The following is a 13222-nucleotide window of genomic DNA, read 5'->3' on the forward strand; positions in this document are numbered from 1 at the left end:
TGTTCTTTATGAGAAGTTATGGGAGAGAAGGTGTTTCTTTGGATAAAATTTAATATGTCCTTCTAATGACACGAGCTCCAATGACTATGCTGGTCATCGCCGCCTCGAACCAGCAGGTTAGAATCATATAACGACTTCCCATGGCTTCGTTTGGCTGAGGTACGTGAAATACTGAATTCAAACCAATAGCTTTGCACTGCAAACTGGATTGTTGTGAATATTTTCCGTCATGGGAAAGAGACCTACTTGCCGGAGCTCCGCTGCCTGCCTCTGGCTTCGCTCAGTCTCTTTAGGTGTGGTAACTCATCCATGGCCTGCTCTCCAAGATAAACAAGGGCACGCCTACTTCGAAGGTGACCTGGTTCAGACACCGATTCTGCATATTTATGATTCTGAACACTTTAATTTAATTCATTTATTTATTCGTTTATTTATTCATTTATTTATTTTTAGCACTCGACATAAATATGCGATTCTGAAATTTATGGAATGAAATGCAATGCAAATGAATAAGATTAATAGATGAATAAATAAATAAATTATTTGTGAAATAACATATCATAAAAATAAGTTATTTTGGGCGGAAGTATTAAGGTAAACCAGCACAGGCGAGTAAGCACTGCATGGGGCGGCAGTGGGTGAGGTGCAGTTTTTGCAGACTATTGCTTTCTGTCACCTTTGGGGAAGAGGGCGGGGCCACGTGATCTGATGGTCAGGAGGACGTGATGTGTGTGCGCATTACTGTACGGAGAGGATCTGCCGGCACCCGGAAAGAATCACATTGAGTATTTGATTATCCCCTACATGCTGGTTTGCCGAGCGCGTGCCCGTTCCACTATACTTTTTTTTTCGTAGCTTTGTTGTCCAGCCACATACAATACTAACTATATTTATGATCTTTATGGGCTTCAAAAGGACGCGAGGAAGTGTCATTTTCTTCTCAGTATTTCTATTTGTCTGTTTTATGTGTATAAGGTCTCATAGAAATACGACAGGAAATTCCGGACACTGGTCGGCCGTGTTACCTGTTTTGCATAATTATGCACATGCGCCGTCTGAGCGGCCGGTGCTTCTGTTCTTTCTTCCTTGGGACGAGCAGCGCGGGAAAGAACGCCGGTCGAGGGAACCAGTGTTCAGAGAAATTTACTGGTGCACTATTTTCTGCACTATGAAGAGACGAATGGAGTGAGGAGGAGGAAGAATAAAGACCTTGTCAGCAGTCTTGGGGAGGAGGGGGGTAAGGGAGGGAGAAGGAGGAGGGAGGTATTACCAACAACGTGGCATTGGAGGAGCGCAATGTATGACGAGAGCACAGCGTCGCCTTAGTCTGTCTGCAGCAGGCGTGGCGCACTGACAGGTAGCTTGGTACCAGTGACGTGAAGAGCGCGACACTCGAGCAGTGCGCCTCAAGGCTCCTGTGTGTGCATGTCGGAATCTTTTGTGATGCGTCACTTTAAATAAACTTTATAGCGACTTTAGATAAGTGACAATCGCGAGGTTGATTCAGGCGTCCCGGGATTCTTGGTGAAAGACTCGGGGCATCCTCAAAGAGCGATATCATGGCGCCCAAAGAGGAGCAATCGGGCAGGAATCATCTGGCCATGCCGATGTCCCCCATAGAGCGTGGAGACTCTCCCAGTCTAACAAACAAAATTCAGGAGGACCTGCTTGATCTAGACGAGGATGAAGTGGAGCAGATCCTGAACACCCAAGAGAAGAATTTCTTGTTGCAGGTGGAGCGAGGGGACGTGTCCACTGTCAAGAAGTAAGTGCCAAGTCACGGTGATTGATAAAAAAAAATTATATATATATATATATATATATATATATATATATATATATATATATATATATATATATATATATATATATATATATATATATACGAGTATATATATATATAATTTTTTTTTCTACTTGGTTTAAAAGGTAAATAGCTTGAGGATGAGTTAAGAGGAGTGATTTATTTACAGCTGATAGTTGATTTCACTAGTGGCGGTGGACAACCGTATCTGTAGTTCATTGTTTCACGATGATGAGGAGAAACAATCGATCTAAAATTAGAGGCGATACTTGCCATACAGCATGAAGTGTCCGCTCAGCATCTATCTCTGTGTCACCAGGATCCTCAAGAAGGGAAGCAAGGACAATGACGTCACGCCTGACAGCTTCAACATCAACTGCAAGGATCCCCTGGGGCGCAGCGCCATCGCCATCGCCATCGAGAACGAAAACCTGGACATGATCACAGTCCTGCTGGAAGAGAACATTGAATCTGGGGTGAGTGACTTTTTCCTTTATGTAATATTTGAGTAGATGGTTCCTGACTCTGAGGGATGATCGTGATTACAACTGACTGATGTGAGATTACTGATTAGCGAGTGACTTTAATGTGATTAGAAGATTATGATGAAACAGGATGCGGTGTTTGATGTCAGTCTCTGGCCGTCAGGACTCCTTGCTAAGAGCCATCTCGGAGCAGTACGTGGAGGGCGTGGAGCTGCTGCTGATGCACGAAGAGAACGTTCACAAAGCTGGCGAACCTTACGTGAGTACTGAGAGAGAGAGAGAGAGAGAGAGAGAGAGAGAGAGAGAGAGAGAGAGAGAGAGAGAGAGAGAGAGAGAGAGAGAGAGAGAGAGAGAGAGAGAGAGTTATGATGAACACGTTGATATGTAAATAAGACTACAGGCACCATGAAATTTCATATATTCTACTACTACTACTACTACTACTACTACTACTACTACTACTACTACTACTACCGCTGCTGCTGCCGCTACTACTACTACTACTACTACTACTACTACTACTACTACTACTACTACTACTACTACTACTACTACTGCTGCTGCTGCTGCTGTTGCTGCTGCTGCTGCTGCTACTGCTGCTACTTCTACTACTACTCCTACTACTACTACTACTACCACTACTACTACTCTTGTCAGTCGTGGGAAAGAGGCAATCGGGACCGTGCCACCTTCACGCCGGACATCACGCCACTCATCCTGGCCGCCCACAACAACAACTACGAGATCATCAAGCTGCTCCTGGACCGCGGTGCCTCCCTGCCCATGCCGCACGACATCAAGTGTGCTTGTGATGAATGCCTCGTCTCCAGCGCCGAGGACTCCCTGAGGTAAACCGCGGCCTCTTACTCTTATGGCTTTACTGAACTGCTTCTGCTGCTACTGTTACTACTGTTGTAACCGCTATTATTACTACTGCTGCTGCTGCTACTACTACTACTACTACTACTACTACTACTACTACTACTACTACTACTACTACTACTACTACTATTACTGCTACTACTACTACTACTACTACTACTACTACTACTACTACTACTACTACTACTACTACTACTACTACTACTACTACTACTACTATTGTTACTATTACTGCTGCTGCTGCTAGTGCCTTCATTTTGAGGTACTAATAACTTTCATTGCCGCCACCCAGACACTCCTTGTCGCGGATCAACGCCTACCGCGCCCTGACTTCCCCTTCCCTCATCTGCCTCTCCAGCAATGATCCGCTCATCACCTCCTTCCGCCTCAGCGAAGAGCTCAACAGCCTCGCTTCCATGGAGAAGGAGTTCGTGGAGGACTACGTGGTGAGTGCGTTGCTTCATGTTTGCTGACGTGTTCTCCATTTTTTTTTTCTTTCTTATGCAAGAGGGGCACTGGCAACAAAAAATCGAAAAAAAAAAGCCCACCTGAGTCCACAAAGTGAGGTCAAAAACAACGATCGAATATTGGAGGATAAGTGTCTTTAAACCTATATATGAGTCCAACGTGGAGGAAAGAAGAAACACGGAATGAAGCACGTTTTTTTTTTATTTATTTATTTTTTATTTTTATTTTTATTTTTTGTCATCTAGTGTTTCGTTAGTTGCCGTCTTCATTGTCTGAAAAGTACGTGCATCTGCTCCATTCCGCGTTCCCTCTCACCACCCCGTCTTACCACAAAAAACATGTCCTCTGCTGCTTTGCGTGACTGGGTTTTTCTCGGCATTCAGGCGTTGAGGAATCAGGTGCAGAAGTTTACTATGGACTTGATAGAGGAGACCCGCACCCGCACCGAGCTGGAGATTGTCCTCAACTACGATCCACAAGGGGAGCCTTACAAGAAGGGGGAGTTCATGCACCTGGCGAGGCTGAGGGAAGCTGTGGCCAGCGACCAGAGGAAGGTAGGATATTTGTGTTCTTATCTAATTGTTCTTACCTATTGTATTTCTACAGGATTGAGTCAAGTTCGTATCTCGCGTTTTTTAAAGTTAATATGTCATGTTTATCTTTAATACTATGAATGCTCCTTGCACTTACAATATCACAAGGTAAGAAGTAAAATGCATATCCCTTGGTCATCACCCCACCATCCCTGTGTGTCTGCAGTTCGTGGCTCACAGCAACGTGCAGCAGCTACTGGGGCAGGTGTGGTACGATGGCATGCCGGGCTTCAAGCGTCTGGGTCCCCTCGCTCAACTGACTGAGATTGCAAAAATAGGCTGCCTTTTTCCGCTCTACTGCTTTGCTTTCCTCTTCGCTCCTACATCATCTTTTGGAGCTGCCATGAAGAAGCCCTTCATCAAGTTTATTGTCCATTCCGCTGCCTACTGTTGCTTCCTCTGTGAGTATGACGAGAGCACGTCTGCACTCGTCACTCGTACTTTTACCACGTCAACCTCCCGATACCAAGTACTTAGCCAAAAATTATACCATGTGTGTCCTGATATTTGTTCTTCATTTGCATTCCTTTGCATTTTAATCAAAGCTACAATACTCCTTTCTTTACATCACTCGAGTATTACTTCCATCCATTGACTCTCTGGTGGTGTCTTCTCAGTGCTGCTGGTGATCGTGTCTCTGCGGGTAGAGACGCTGGTCATGGAGCTGCTGGGGAATGAGTGGATGCTGCAGCGGCTACGGCAGGCTGAGCGTGAGTCGCGTGGCGGCTTCCCTTCCGTAGTAGAGCTGCTGATTGTGGTGTTCGTGGTGGGTTTCATCGCCAACGAGCTATCCAGTCTATGGGAAGAAGGGCTCAGTGAATTTATCAAAGATCTTTGGAATATCGTTGACTTCATCAGTTACTTCTTCTACATGAACTGGATATTTCTGAGGTGAGTGTGTAGGCGAAGACAAGACTGGTTGGCTCAGGGAAGTAAACCAAAGTGTTTAGATGGCGGTGACTGTAATGCCTGAGACAATACAGTGTAATATAAGACTGGTTCACTTGTTTCCATCCGTTAGATTTGACTTTTGTTGTTTAACCGAACTCCAGAATATGGAGTTTAATTTAGCAAGTAGTATATCCGATTGCCTTTACCTTTTCTTTACCCATACAAGTGTCATCGTCGCCAATCCTCCTCCTCCTCCTCCTCCTCCTCCTCCTCCTCCTCCTCCTCCTTCCACGTGAGTCTTGCCACCGGTGTTCTCTCATGTCTCGCTGCCCACAGAGCCACGGCTTGGTTTCTCTCGCAGCGGGCTGAGTGGTATGGCGAGAAGTACTACTATCCGAGGGAAATGTGGCCTTACTTCGATCCCATCCTTATCTCCGAGGGAATGTTCGGTGCCGCCAACATTTTAAGGTGATTTTTGGTCTCTCCGCAGCGGTACTTTGAAAGAATCGCTTATTAATTGGAGGGAGGAAAGTCTAGATTTAGTTTAACTTTTTTTTTCTTTCTTTTTTCTCATCAGCACTTAAATATTCGAGTAATATTTTTTCTTGTACCAACACTCCGATTTACTCAAGATATTTTCCATCAGTATAAAGAAAGTAAACACCGTCCTCAACACTCAAGTATATAGATAGTGTATAGATAGTTAGAACGACAATGCCCTTCGCAAGCTGGCCACGTGGTCGAGCAGCTTCAAGACACATCCATAATTGAGTCTTCTTAGATTGACTTTTCTTATGTAGCGTTTGTAGTCCTTCGCCAGCCTCCTTTACTGAAAAGAAAAAGTAAGATAAAAAGGACTACACTCGACTACACAAGATTTGGGAAGCTGAACAGAAATTAGTAGTTTTATACGAGTGCTTATTATTTTGTCTTCACTGTTGTTGCGTCCTCCCGGCAGTTTCCTGAAGCTGGTGCACATCTTCGGCATCAACCCGCATATGGGGCCGCTGCAGGTCGCACTCGGCAGGATGGTGATTGACATCATTAAGTTCTTTTTCATCTACACGCTCGTCCTTTTCGCCTTTGGTTGTGGTAAGTTCGTAAGGCTTTCCAAATTCCATCAGTCGCCACCGCACACTGTCACTAATATCAGTATAGTTCCAGTAATACCTAAAATAACAAGTCGAGACACAAAATATGAAATTAATGATTATTTTACTATAAAACAGAGAATATAATAAAATAAATTAGAAAAGAACCATATATTTTTAATAGTGACTATATAGAAACAAAATTATTTGTTTATCTCAGTCAATTTTTTATTGTAGAACTAATTTCCCATGTAAACTTCCACACACACACACACACACACACACACACACACACACACACACGAAACACTCTCATCTATGTGTCATCTCTTCCCCCTGGCGTCAACCTGCAGGCCTGAACCAGATGCTGTGGTACTACGCTGACCTGGACATGAAAAAGTGCTACTCTCTCCCCGGGGGATTGCCAAATCCAGAAGAGGAGAGTTCCTGCGACATCTGGCGGCGGTTTTCCAAGTGAGTGAAGACGAGAGGACTGGATGCAGGCTGGGGAGAGAGAGAGAGAGAGAGAGAGAGAGAGAGAGAGAGAGAGAGAGAGAGAGAGAGAGAGAGAGAGAGAGAGAGAGAGATCATTATGAAATATGAAAGAAAAGCCAACCAGAAAAAAAATAAAAGGAGACAGTGAACATTGTGTGTGTGTGTGTGTGTGTGTGTGTGTGCTTGCCTGTCTGTTCACCCTGTCTGGTGTTCAGAAACGCTTTGCTCTTTCACCACGACTATTTTCAAAAGCTAATGGAGACGATCAGCTAGGTTCTCAAGAGCGTTTCTCGTTAATAACATATAGGTCTTGTTAATCTGTCAATAGAACCATAAAAACACCCTCAGAAACCCTCATAGCTTCAACTAGAGCATTTTGAATGTAGTGAAGGTGCTGCGCGGAAGTGTTTCAGAACCCCCTCACTCACACACGTGCCTCCAATCCACAGCTTATTCGAGACGTCCCAATCACTGTTCTGGGCGTCATTTGGATTGATCAACCTGGACGTGTTCGAGCTGACGGGCATCAAGACCTTCACTCGCTTCTGGAGTCTCCTCATGTACGGCTCCTACAATGTTATTAATGTCATCGTGCTCCTTAACCTCCTGATCGCCATGATGTCCAACTCCTACGCCATCATCTGTGTGAGTCTGTCTGCTCAGGGGTTCATGAATAGGAGAAGTATAAGGGTGATGAAAGAAGGGAAGGGTAGACTGTTTTGTTGCTGAGAGAGAGAGAGAGAGAGAGAGAGAGAGAGAGAGAGAGAGAGAGAGAGTAAAAGTTGCATTTCGAAATGGCTCAGTTTTTTTTTATTTACCTCTCTCTCTCTCTCTCTCTCTCTCTCTCTCTCTCTCTCTCTCTCTCTCTCTCTCTCTCTCTCTCTCTCTCTCTCTCTCCTTTTTATCCATCTTCATTTTTTTTCCATATCTCCTTTCCCTTTCTTCCTTTTATTTTCTTTTTGCTCTACACCCTTTACTTCCTTTCATACTTTTACTCTCTCTCTCTCTCTCTCTCTCTCTCTCTCTCTCTCTCTCTCTCTCTCTCTCTCTCTCTCTCTCTCTCTCTCTCTGTAACACGTCCCGGCGCTCTTCACAGGCTCAATGCGACGTGGAGTGGAAGTTCGCGCGGTCTAAGTTGTGGATGAGTTACTTCGAGCAGGGCCACGAGATGCCGTCCCCCTTCAACCTGCTGCCTAACATCGGCTCGCTCCTCACCACAAAGTCCTCAGTGACGCGGGAATCCATAAAGAAAAGACAGGATTCGTTTCGGGATGATCAGTATCAGGTGTGTTTTTATTTTGACTCTGCAGGTGTGGTGATGTGTTGTTACGTTTTCTTTTCCCATTTTCTTTATTTTTTTTTGTATGTGTGTGTGTGTTTTTTTTTTTTTTAAGCGTTTTTTCCTCTCCTTTCTTTTGCTCCTTTCATTATTTACTATGTTTATTTTGTTTACAGGTTCTTTTTATCTATTCTTCTCCTGTGATCCTTTTTTTTTCTTTTCTTATTCTTTCTCTTTCTCTTTTATCTTTCGTTCCCCTTTTTTTCCGATGAACCCTTTCTTTTTTTTCGCTTTTTTTCGTTTTTCCCCTTTTTATTCTCTCCCTTTTTCTTTTTTCTTTTTTTCCTTTCTTTCCTTCTCCCTATTCCTTTGTCTCTATTTTACTATCCGTTTTCCGTCTTTTTTTTTTCTTTTTTTTTTCCTTACGTATTTTGGCAATGTGTATCATGTTGCATTGTGTGTGTGTGTGTGTGTGTGTGTGTGTGTGTGTGTGTGTGTGTGTGTGTGTGTTTAACGAGGATGAGGTGTTTCAGAATATAATGAGGAATCTGGTGCTATTCTCTCTCTCTCTCTCTCTCTCTCTCTCTCTCTCTCTCTCTCTCTCTCTCTCTCTCTCTCTCTCTCTCTCTCTCTCTTTCCTTTTTTTCCCTTTTCATGTTTATCCTTATCCTCTTATCTCCTTTTTCGATGCGTTTCTCCCTGTCTTTTTTTTTTTTCATTTGTACTTTGGCGATGTGTATCGTTTTGCATTTGTTTTCGTGTGTGTGTGTGTGTGTGTGCGCGTGTGTGTGACGAGGATGAGATATTTCAGGGCATAATGAAGAACCTGGTGCGGCGTTACGTCACCAAGATGCAGCGGAAGAACGACGAGCGCACAGTCAACGAGGACGACATCAACGAAGTGAAGCAAGACATCTCCTCCTTCAGGTACGAGCTTCTCAACGTCCTCAGGATGAACAACATGAATACTGGAACCGCGCACGAGAAGATGGAAAGTAAGTCTGATTTTGTTCGTCTTTGAATACAGTCAATGTGATGTTTTTTGTTTTTTTTTAGTTTGTTCGTTGTTTCACTATTTCCTTTCTTTCGTTCTTTTTTTATGTTTTTTGCATTCTTTTCTTTCTTTCTTTCTTTCTTTCTTTCTTTCTTCCTTCATTCCTTCTTTTCTTCTTTTTCAGTTTGTTTTTTCCTTCCTTTCTTTTTTTTCTTTCTTTGCATTTTTGCTTTATTTCTTTCTTTCTTCCTTTTTTTTTTTAGCTGTTCGCTTGTTCTTTATTTCCTTTCTTTCTTTTATTCTTCGTGATTTTAAAGATTCTTTTTTACATTTTTTCTCTTTTCTTTTTCTCTTCTCTTTTTTTTACTTTTCTTCAGCGTTTATTTCTCTTTTTTTATATTTTTTTTACTTTTTTCTTTCCTCCTTTTTACATTTTTTCAGCGTTCACTTCAGCTTTTACTTTTTTTCTATCTTTCTATTTTAATTTTCTGCCGATTTTTTTTTTATTTATTTATTTATTTTTTTTTTTTTTTTAGTTTCTATCTTTTCTTTCGTTCTTTCTGTTTCCACATTTGTTTCGCTGTTCTATCTTACTGGTGCAGTAGTGGATTTAATGGCTTTCTTCTCCAGGTGAAGGCTTCAAATCAGACTTCTCTTGAACTCAGTTTTTGTACTATATCCTTTTCATAACTTGTTTTCGCACTGCATTCTTATTGACTTACACTGTAATACCTAACGTGCATTTAAACATGAATTATAAAATTGACAAAATTTTGCAAAGGACATTTTCCCCATGTTTTCCTGTTCATTAACATTCCTGTGATTCTCGTCTCTTTTCTCTTCTGGGAACGAAACATATTAACTTTATGATTGCTACCGTGTGTCCTCATGTTTTATAAATTGTTGTATAGCAAGTTTTCTGTACAATTTCTCAACCACTAAATCTGTATCACTAAAGCAACTTTAGGATCCTTTGTTTTCGCCTCCTCTCTATACCGCCTTAACTGATTCCTCCTCCCTTCGCCCCTACAGCGACTTTCGGCAAGAAGCAGCAGGCTCGCGAGCGACGTCTTATGAAGGGATTCAACATCGGTATGGTGGAAGGCGTTGACGTCAACAGATCACTGGCTGGGATGGTGAAAAAGTCCATGAACCTCTTAGCGGCTTTCAAGATAAAGGTTGGTGTGCATGATGCTTTAGTGAGGAGAGTGCGCTTCTTTAGAGTGCCAGGGACACTTGACCACATTCAGGAACGATTTGCTCTCTTACCACGACCATTTTAAAAGGCCACAGGTATGATTAGCCGGATTCTTGAGGGTGTTTCTTTTGTTCATAATGTAGAAAAATTATTTATCTGTCACTAGAAACACCCTTAAAAGCCAATGTCACGTCAACTGGAGCCTTGAAAGTAGTGGAGGTGAGGAACAGAGACGTTTCAGGACACAGTCCAGTGTTATAAAAGCAAGTTAAGGACAAAAGGTTCAGTGTCAGTAGGAACAAAACAAAACATGTTTGCTATGGTATTTACAAATCTTCTGATAAACAAATGTCAATATTCACTGGCATGACGCATGTACTATTTGGCATCTTCGTACAGCAACACAAGAAAAAGGACTGGAATAAGGAGGTGCGGATGAGCAAGCGCATTTATAAGACGGATCACATCGGGTCGAGCCGCACCAGCATGAAACGCACCAGCTTGAGGCAAAACGCGCGCGCCAGTGGCAGCATCAAGCGATCCAACGCGTGGAAGACCGTGAGTCGCGGGGCATAGAGTTAATCCCACACCTGCCTAGTTTTGGGAGACATTTTCTCTTGCCGCACTTGTTTGAATGTCTTAAAAAAGTCAAATAATGAATATATGAGAGAGAAAAGCCATTAGTATGAGAGAAGGAAGGCACTGGTGGGGCACGTTTATGCAACTTGGAGCATTTGGGGGAGGGTGATCTCTATTGATGAGCATCAGATAAAACACGCAAAATAACCTCACGCTGCAGGTCCAGTACTACCAGAGGAGTGGAGTGTTCATGGGCGAGGAGGTGAACGCAGCCATTCTTCAGACAGCCCGCCAGGAGCTCGACGACATGGAAAAATCCAACCAGGTAAAGCCGCCCTTATGGGAACAGCCACGCACCCGTGACAAGAATAACGTCACAGATCTCTAAGAGTACTTTAGAGCATGGTGCAGTCTACATACATACTGAGACTGCCATGTGTAGGCCTGACGGCTTCGTGTAGCTACCCATATTTTTTAACCTCACGCTGCAGGTCCAGCACTATCACCCCAGTAATACCATCCCTGAAATGAAAACATAAGAATACGAGGAAAGCTATAGAGAGCCAGCATGCCTACACGTGTCAGTTTCTATATAAAACATCCATACCTATATCCACCTATTATCCCTATCCATAAATTCTAGTCTTCTAAAGCTCCCTGTTGATTCACCACTCTGTTTGAGAACCAATATTTCAAGAAGGTATTAGCAATGCAGGCATTCACATGACTTTTATATGTCTTTCCTGCAGCAATACGGCCGCGGCTGGAAGAAGGTGAAGGCTCTGCACGCCGAGGGCCACGTGACAGGCAACAGCAACCCGTCCTCGCCAACCACAGATCAGCAACCTCGCTCCGCCACCCCATCCAAGCAACCCCCTGCCGCCGCCTCTGACAAACAGCCTCGCACAGCCGCGCCATCAAAACAGTCTCCTGCCCAGACCCCTGCCAACCAACAGAAGCAGACCCCGAGTGAACCAGCACCGGCTAAGTCACCATCACAGCCACCACCGAACTCAGCAGCCCCAGCACCTAAATCACCCTCACAGCCTCCCGCCAAGCCAGTAACCCCAGCCCCCGCCAAGTCACCCTCACAGCCTCCCCTTAAGCCGGCAGCTTCCTCAGCCCCGAAAAGCCCCACTTTCAAATCCCAAGGCTGGCTGTAATGACCAGGCAGGCCAAACCATCAATTTGTTCTTCATTTCCTTTCGCGCCATTCCAGGAAAGTTTTTGAGTGAAACCATTGAATCATAGCACGAGATGATCACCAGACCTCCACCTCATCACACTGTCTCTTCGTAAAATAGGTTTAGAGGAACAAAGGAAAAGTAGGTGTGGTGTTTTAATTAATTCATTTTACCATTGAATAAAAAAGCTCGTTCGGCAAATTCGCAAAAAGTAAATGGAAACATTATTATTATTATTATTATTATTATTATTATTATTATTATTATTATCATCATCATCATCATCATCATCATCATCATCATCATCATCATCACTATCATCGTCATTATCGTGAACTGAGCACCCAGCTTCTAGAGCTGTCTGTTTTAGCACGAAGCAACATAGAACGGGAGGAGACGTCCTGCGTATTCTTTGTACACATCACTAGCTTTACTGAGTTATTCTGTCACACCATTTTACTTTACGCTTTCTAGAATAATTCCTCTTTTTTTTATCATTATTTAAAGGATGACTTAGATGAAGTCCTAAGAGGCGAAGCAGGCCGAGTCCCTTCAAGTAACATCCATACTCATACTCATACTCATAACAGGACTTAAATGGAAAAATGGTCATCGATTTTTCTTGGTGAACGAGCCTCGCCCGACCTCCCATTCCCTCACCTGTTACACCTAGCATTAACGTGCCGGGAGGCTGCGTGAGAGGGTCAGGTGGGGGGAGAGGGGAGAGGCTTCAAGGTTGTGCAGACAATAAAACATCACAAGCTCGCAATGAGAATGACTATTTTGATTAACTAAGCATTCGTGCAATTTTTTTCCGTTACTTTTCATCTAGTATATGTAGTTGCTCCATTTATTTACACTTTTATATCATTTGTACGTACTTATTTAGGTATTCATTTCTAATCATGTTATATAGAAATACCCACTGCATGATACCAGTATCTACCGTAGTATATTTATCATGTATATCTAATAAGCTTTTTTTGTGTAAATGATAATTTTCCAGAAGCTACTCAGCATACCAAGTACTGTTCTCAGTTTTGTAAAAAATAAATAAATAAATAAATAAATAAATAAATAAATAAATAAATAAATAAAACTGATAAATATATTACATTTGAAGAGTAAATTCTGCGTTTGAATAGTGGTCAGTTTCCACGAGTCTTGCTTCCTTATTGCCCTTAGAATAAGAGGAAACTCCCCCGCAGTGGGTACACCAAAGGCTCTCGTAAGAACTTCTTAGCCAGCTGCTTCCTTTGGTTGAATCTGAGCAGTGATA

At 43.0% G+C, this 13222-nt stretch overlaps 1 protein-coding gene across 1 annotated transcript; it reads left to right on the forward strand.

The window, feature by feature from the left end:
- Window positions 1–670: 670 nt before the first annotated feature.
- On the forward strand, window positions 671–13072 carry LOC135107947 (transient receptor potential protein-like). Its single transcript, XM_064018400.1, has 18 exons — window positions 671–1765; window positions 2124–2280; window positions 2453–2548; window positions 2947–3137; window positions 3464–3617; window positions 4023–4193; window positions 4399–4633; window positions 4850–5123; window positions 5460–5591; window positions 6082–6215; window positions 6568–6688; window positions 7159–7354; window positions 7806–7994; window positions 8800–8983; window positions 10015–10160; window positions 10580–10738; window positions 10980–11084; window positions 11509–13072. Exons 1-18 carry the CDS (start codon window positions 1560–1562, stop codon window positions 11920–11922), a joined length of 3264 nt encoding a protein of 1087 aa, XP_063874470.1. The 5' UTR covers window positions 671–1559; the 3' UTR covers window positions 11923–13072.
- Window positions 13073–13222: the final 150 nt, after the last annotated feature.

This window comes from Scylla paramamosain, chromosome 16 (assembly GCF_035594125.1).
Source record: "Scylla paramamosain isolate STU-SP2022 chromosome 16, ASM3559412v1, whole genome shotgun sequence".
NCBI lineage: Eukaryota > Metazoa > Arthropoda > Malacostraca > Decapoda > Portunidae > Scylla > Scylla paramamosain.

Excerpts from the sequence above, each read along its gene's own strand:
- LOC135107947 (XM_064018400.1), top strand. The coding sequence starts at position 1,560 with ATGGCGCCCAAAGAGGAGCAATCGGGCAGGAATCATCTGGCCATGCCG. Across the intron at positions 3,138-3,463 it reads AGCGCCGAGGACTCCCTGAG|ACACTCCTTGTCGCGGATCA; the intron begins GTAAACCGCGGC and ends GCCGCCACCCAG. Across the intron at positions 6,689-7,158 it reads ATCTGGCGGCGGTTTTCCAA|CTTATTCGAGACGTCCCAAT; the intron begins GTGAGTGAAGAC and ends TCCAATCCACAG.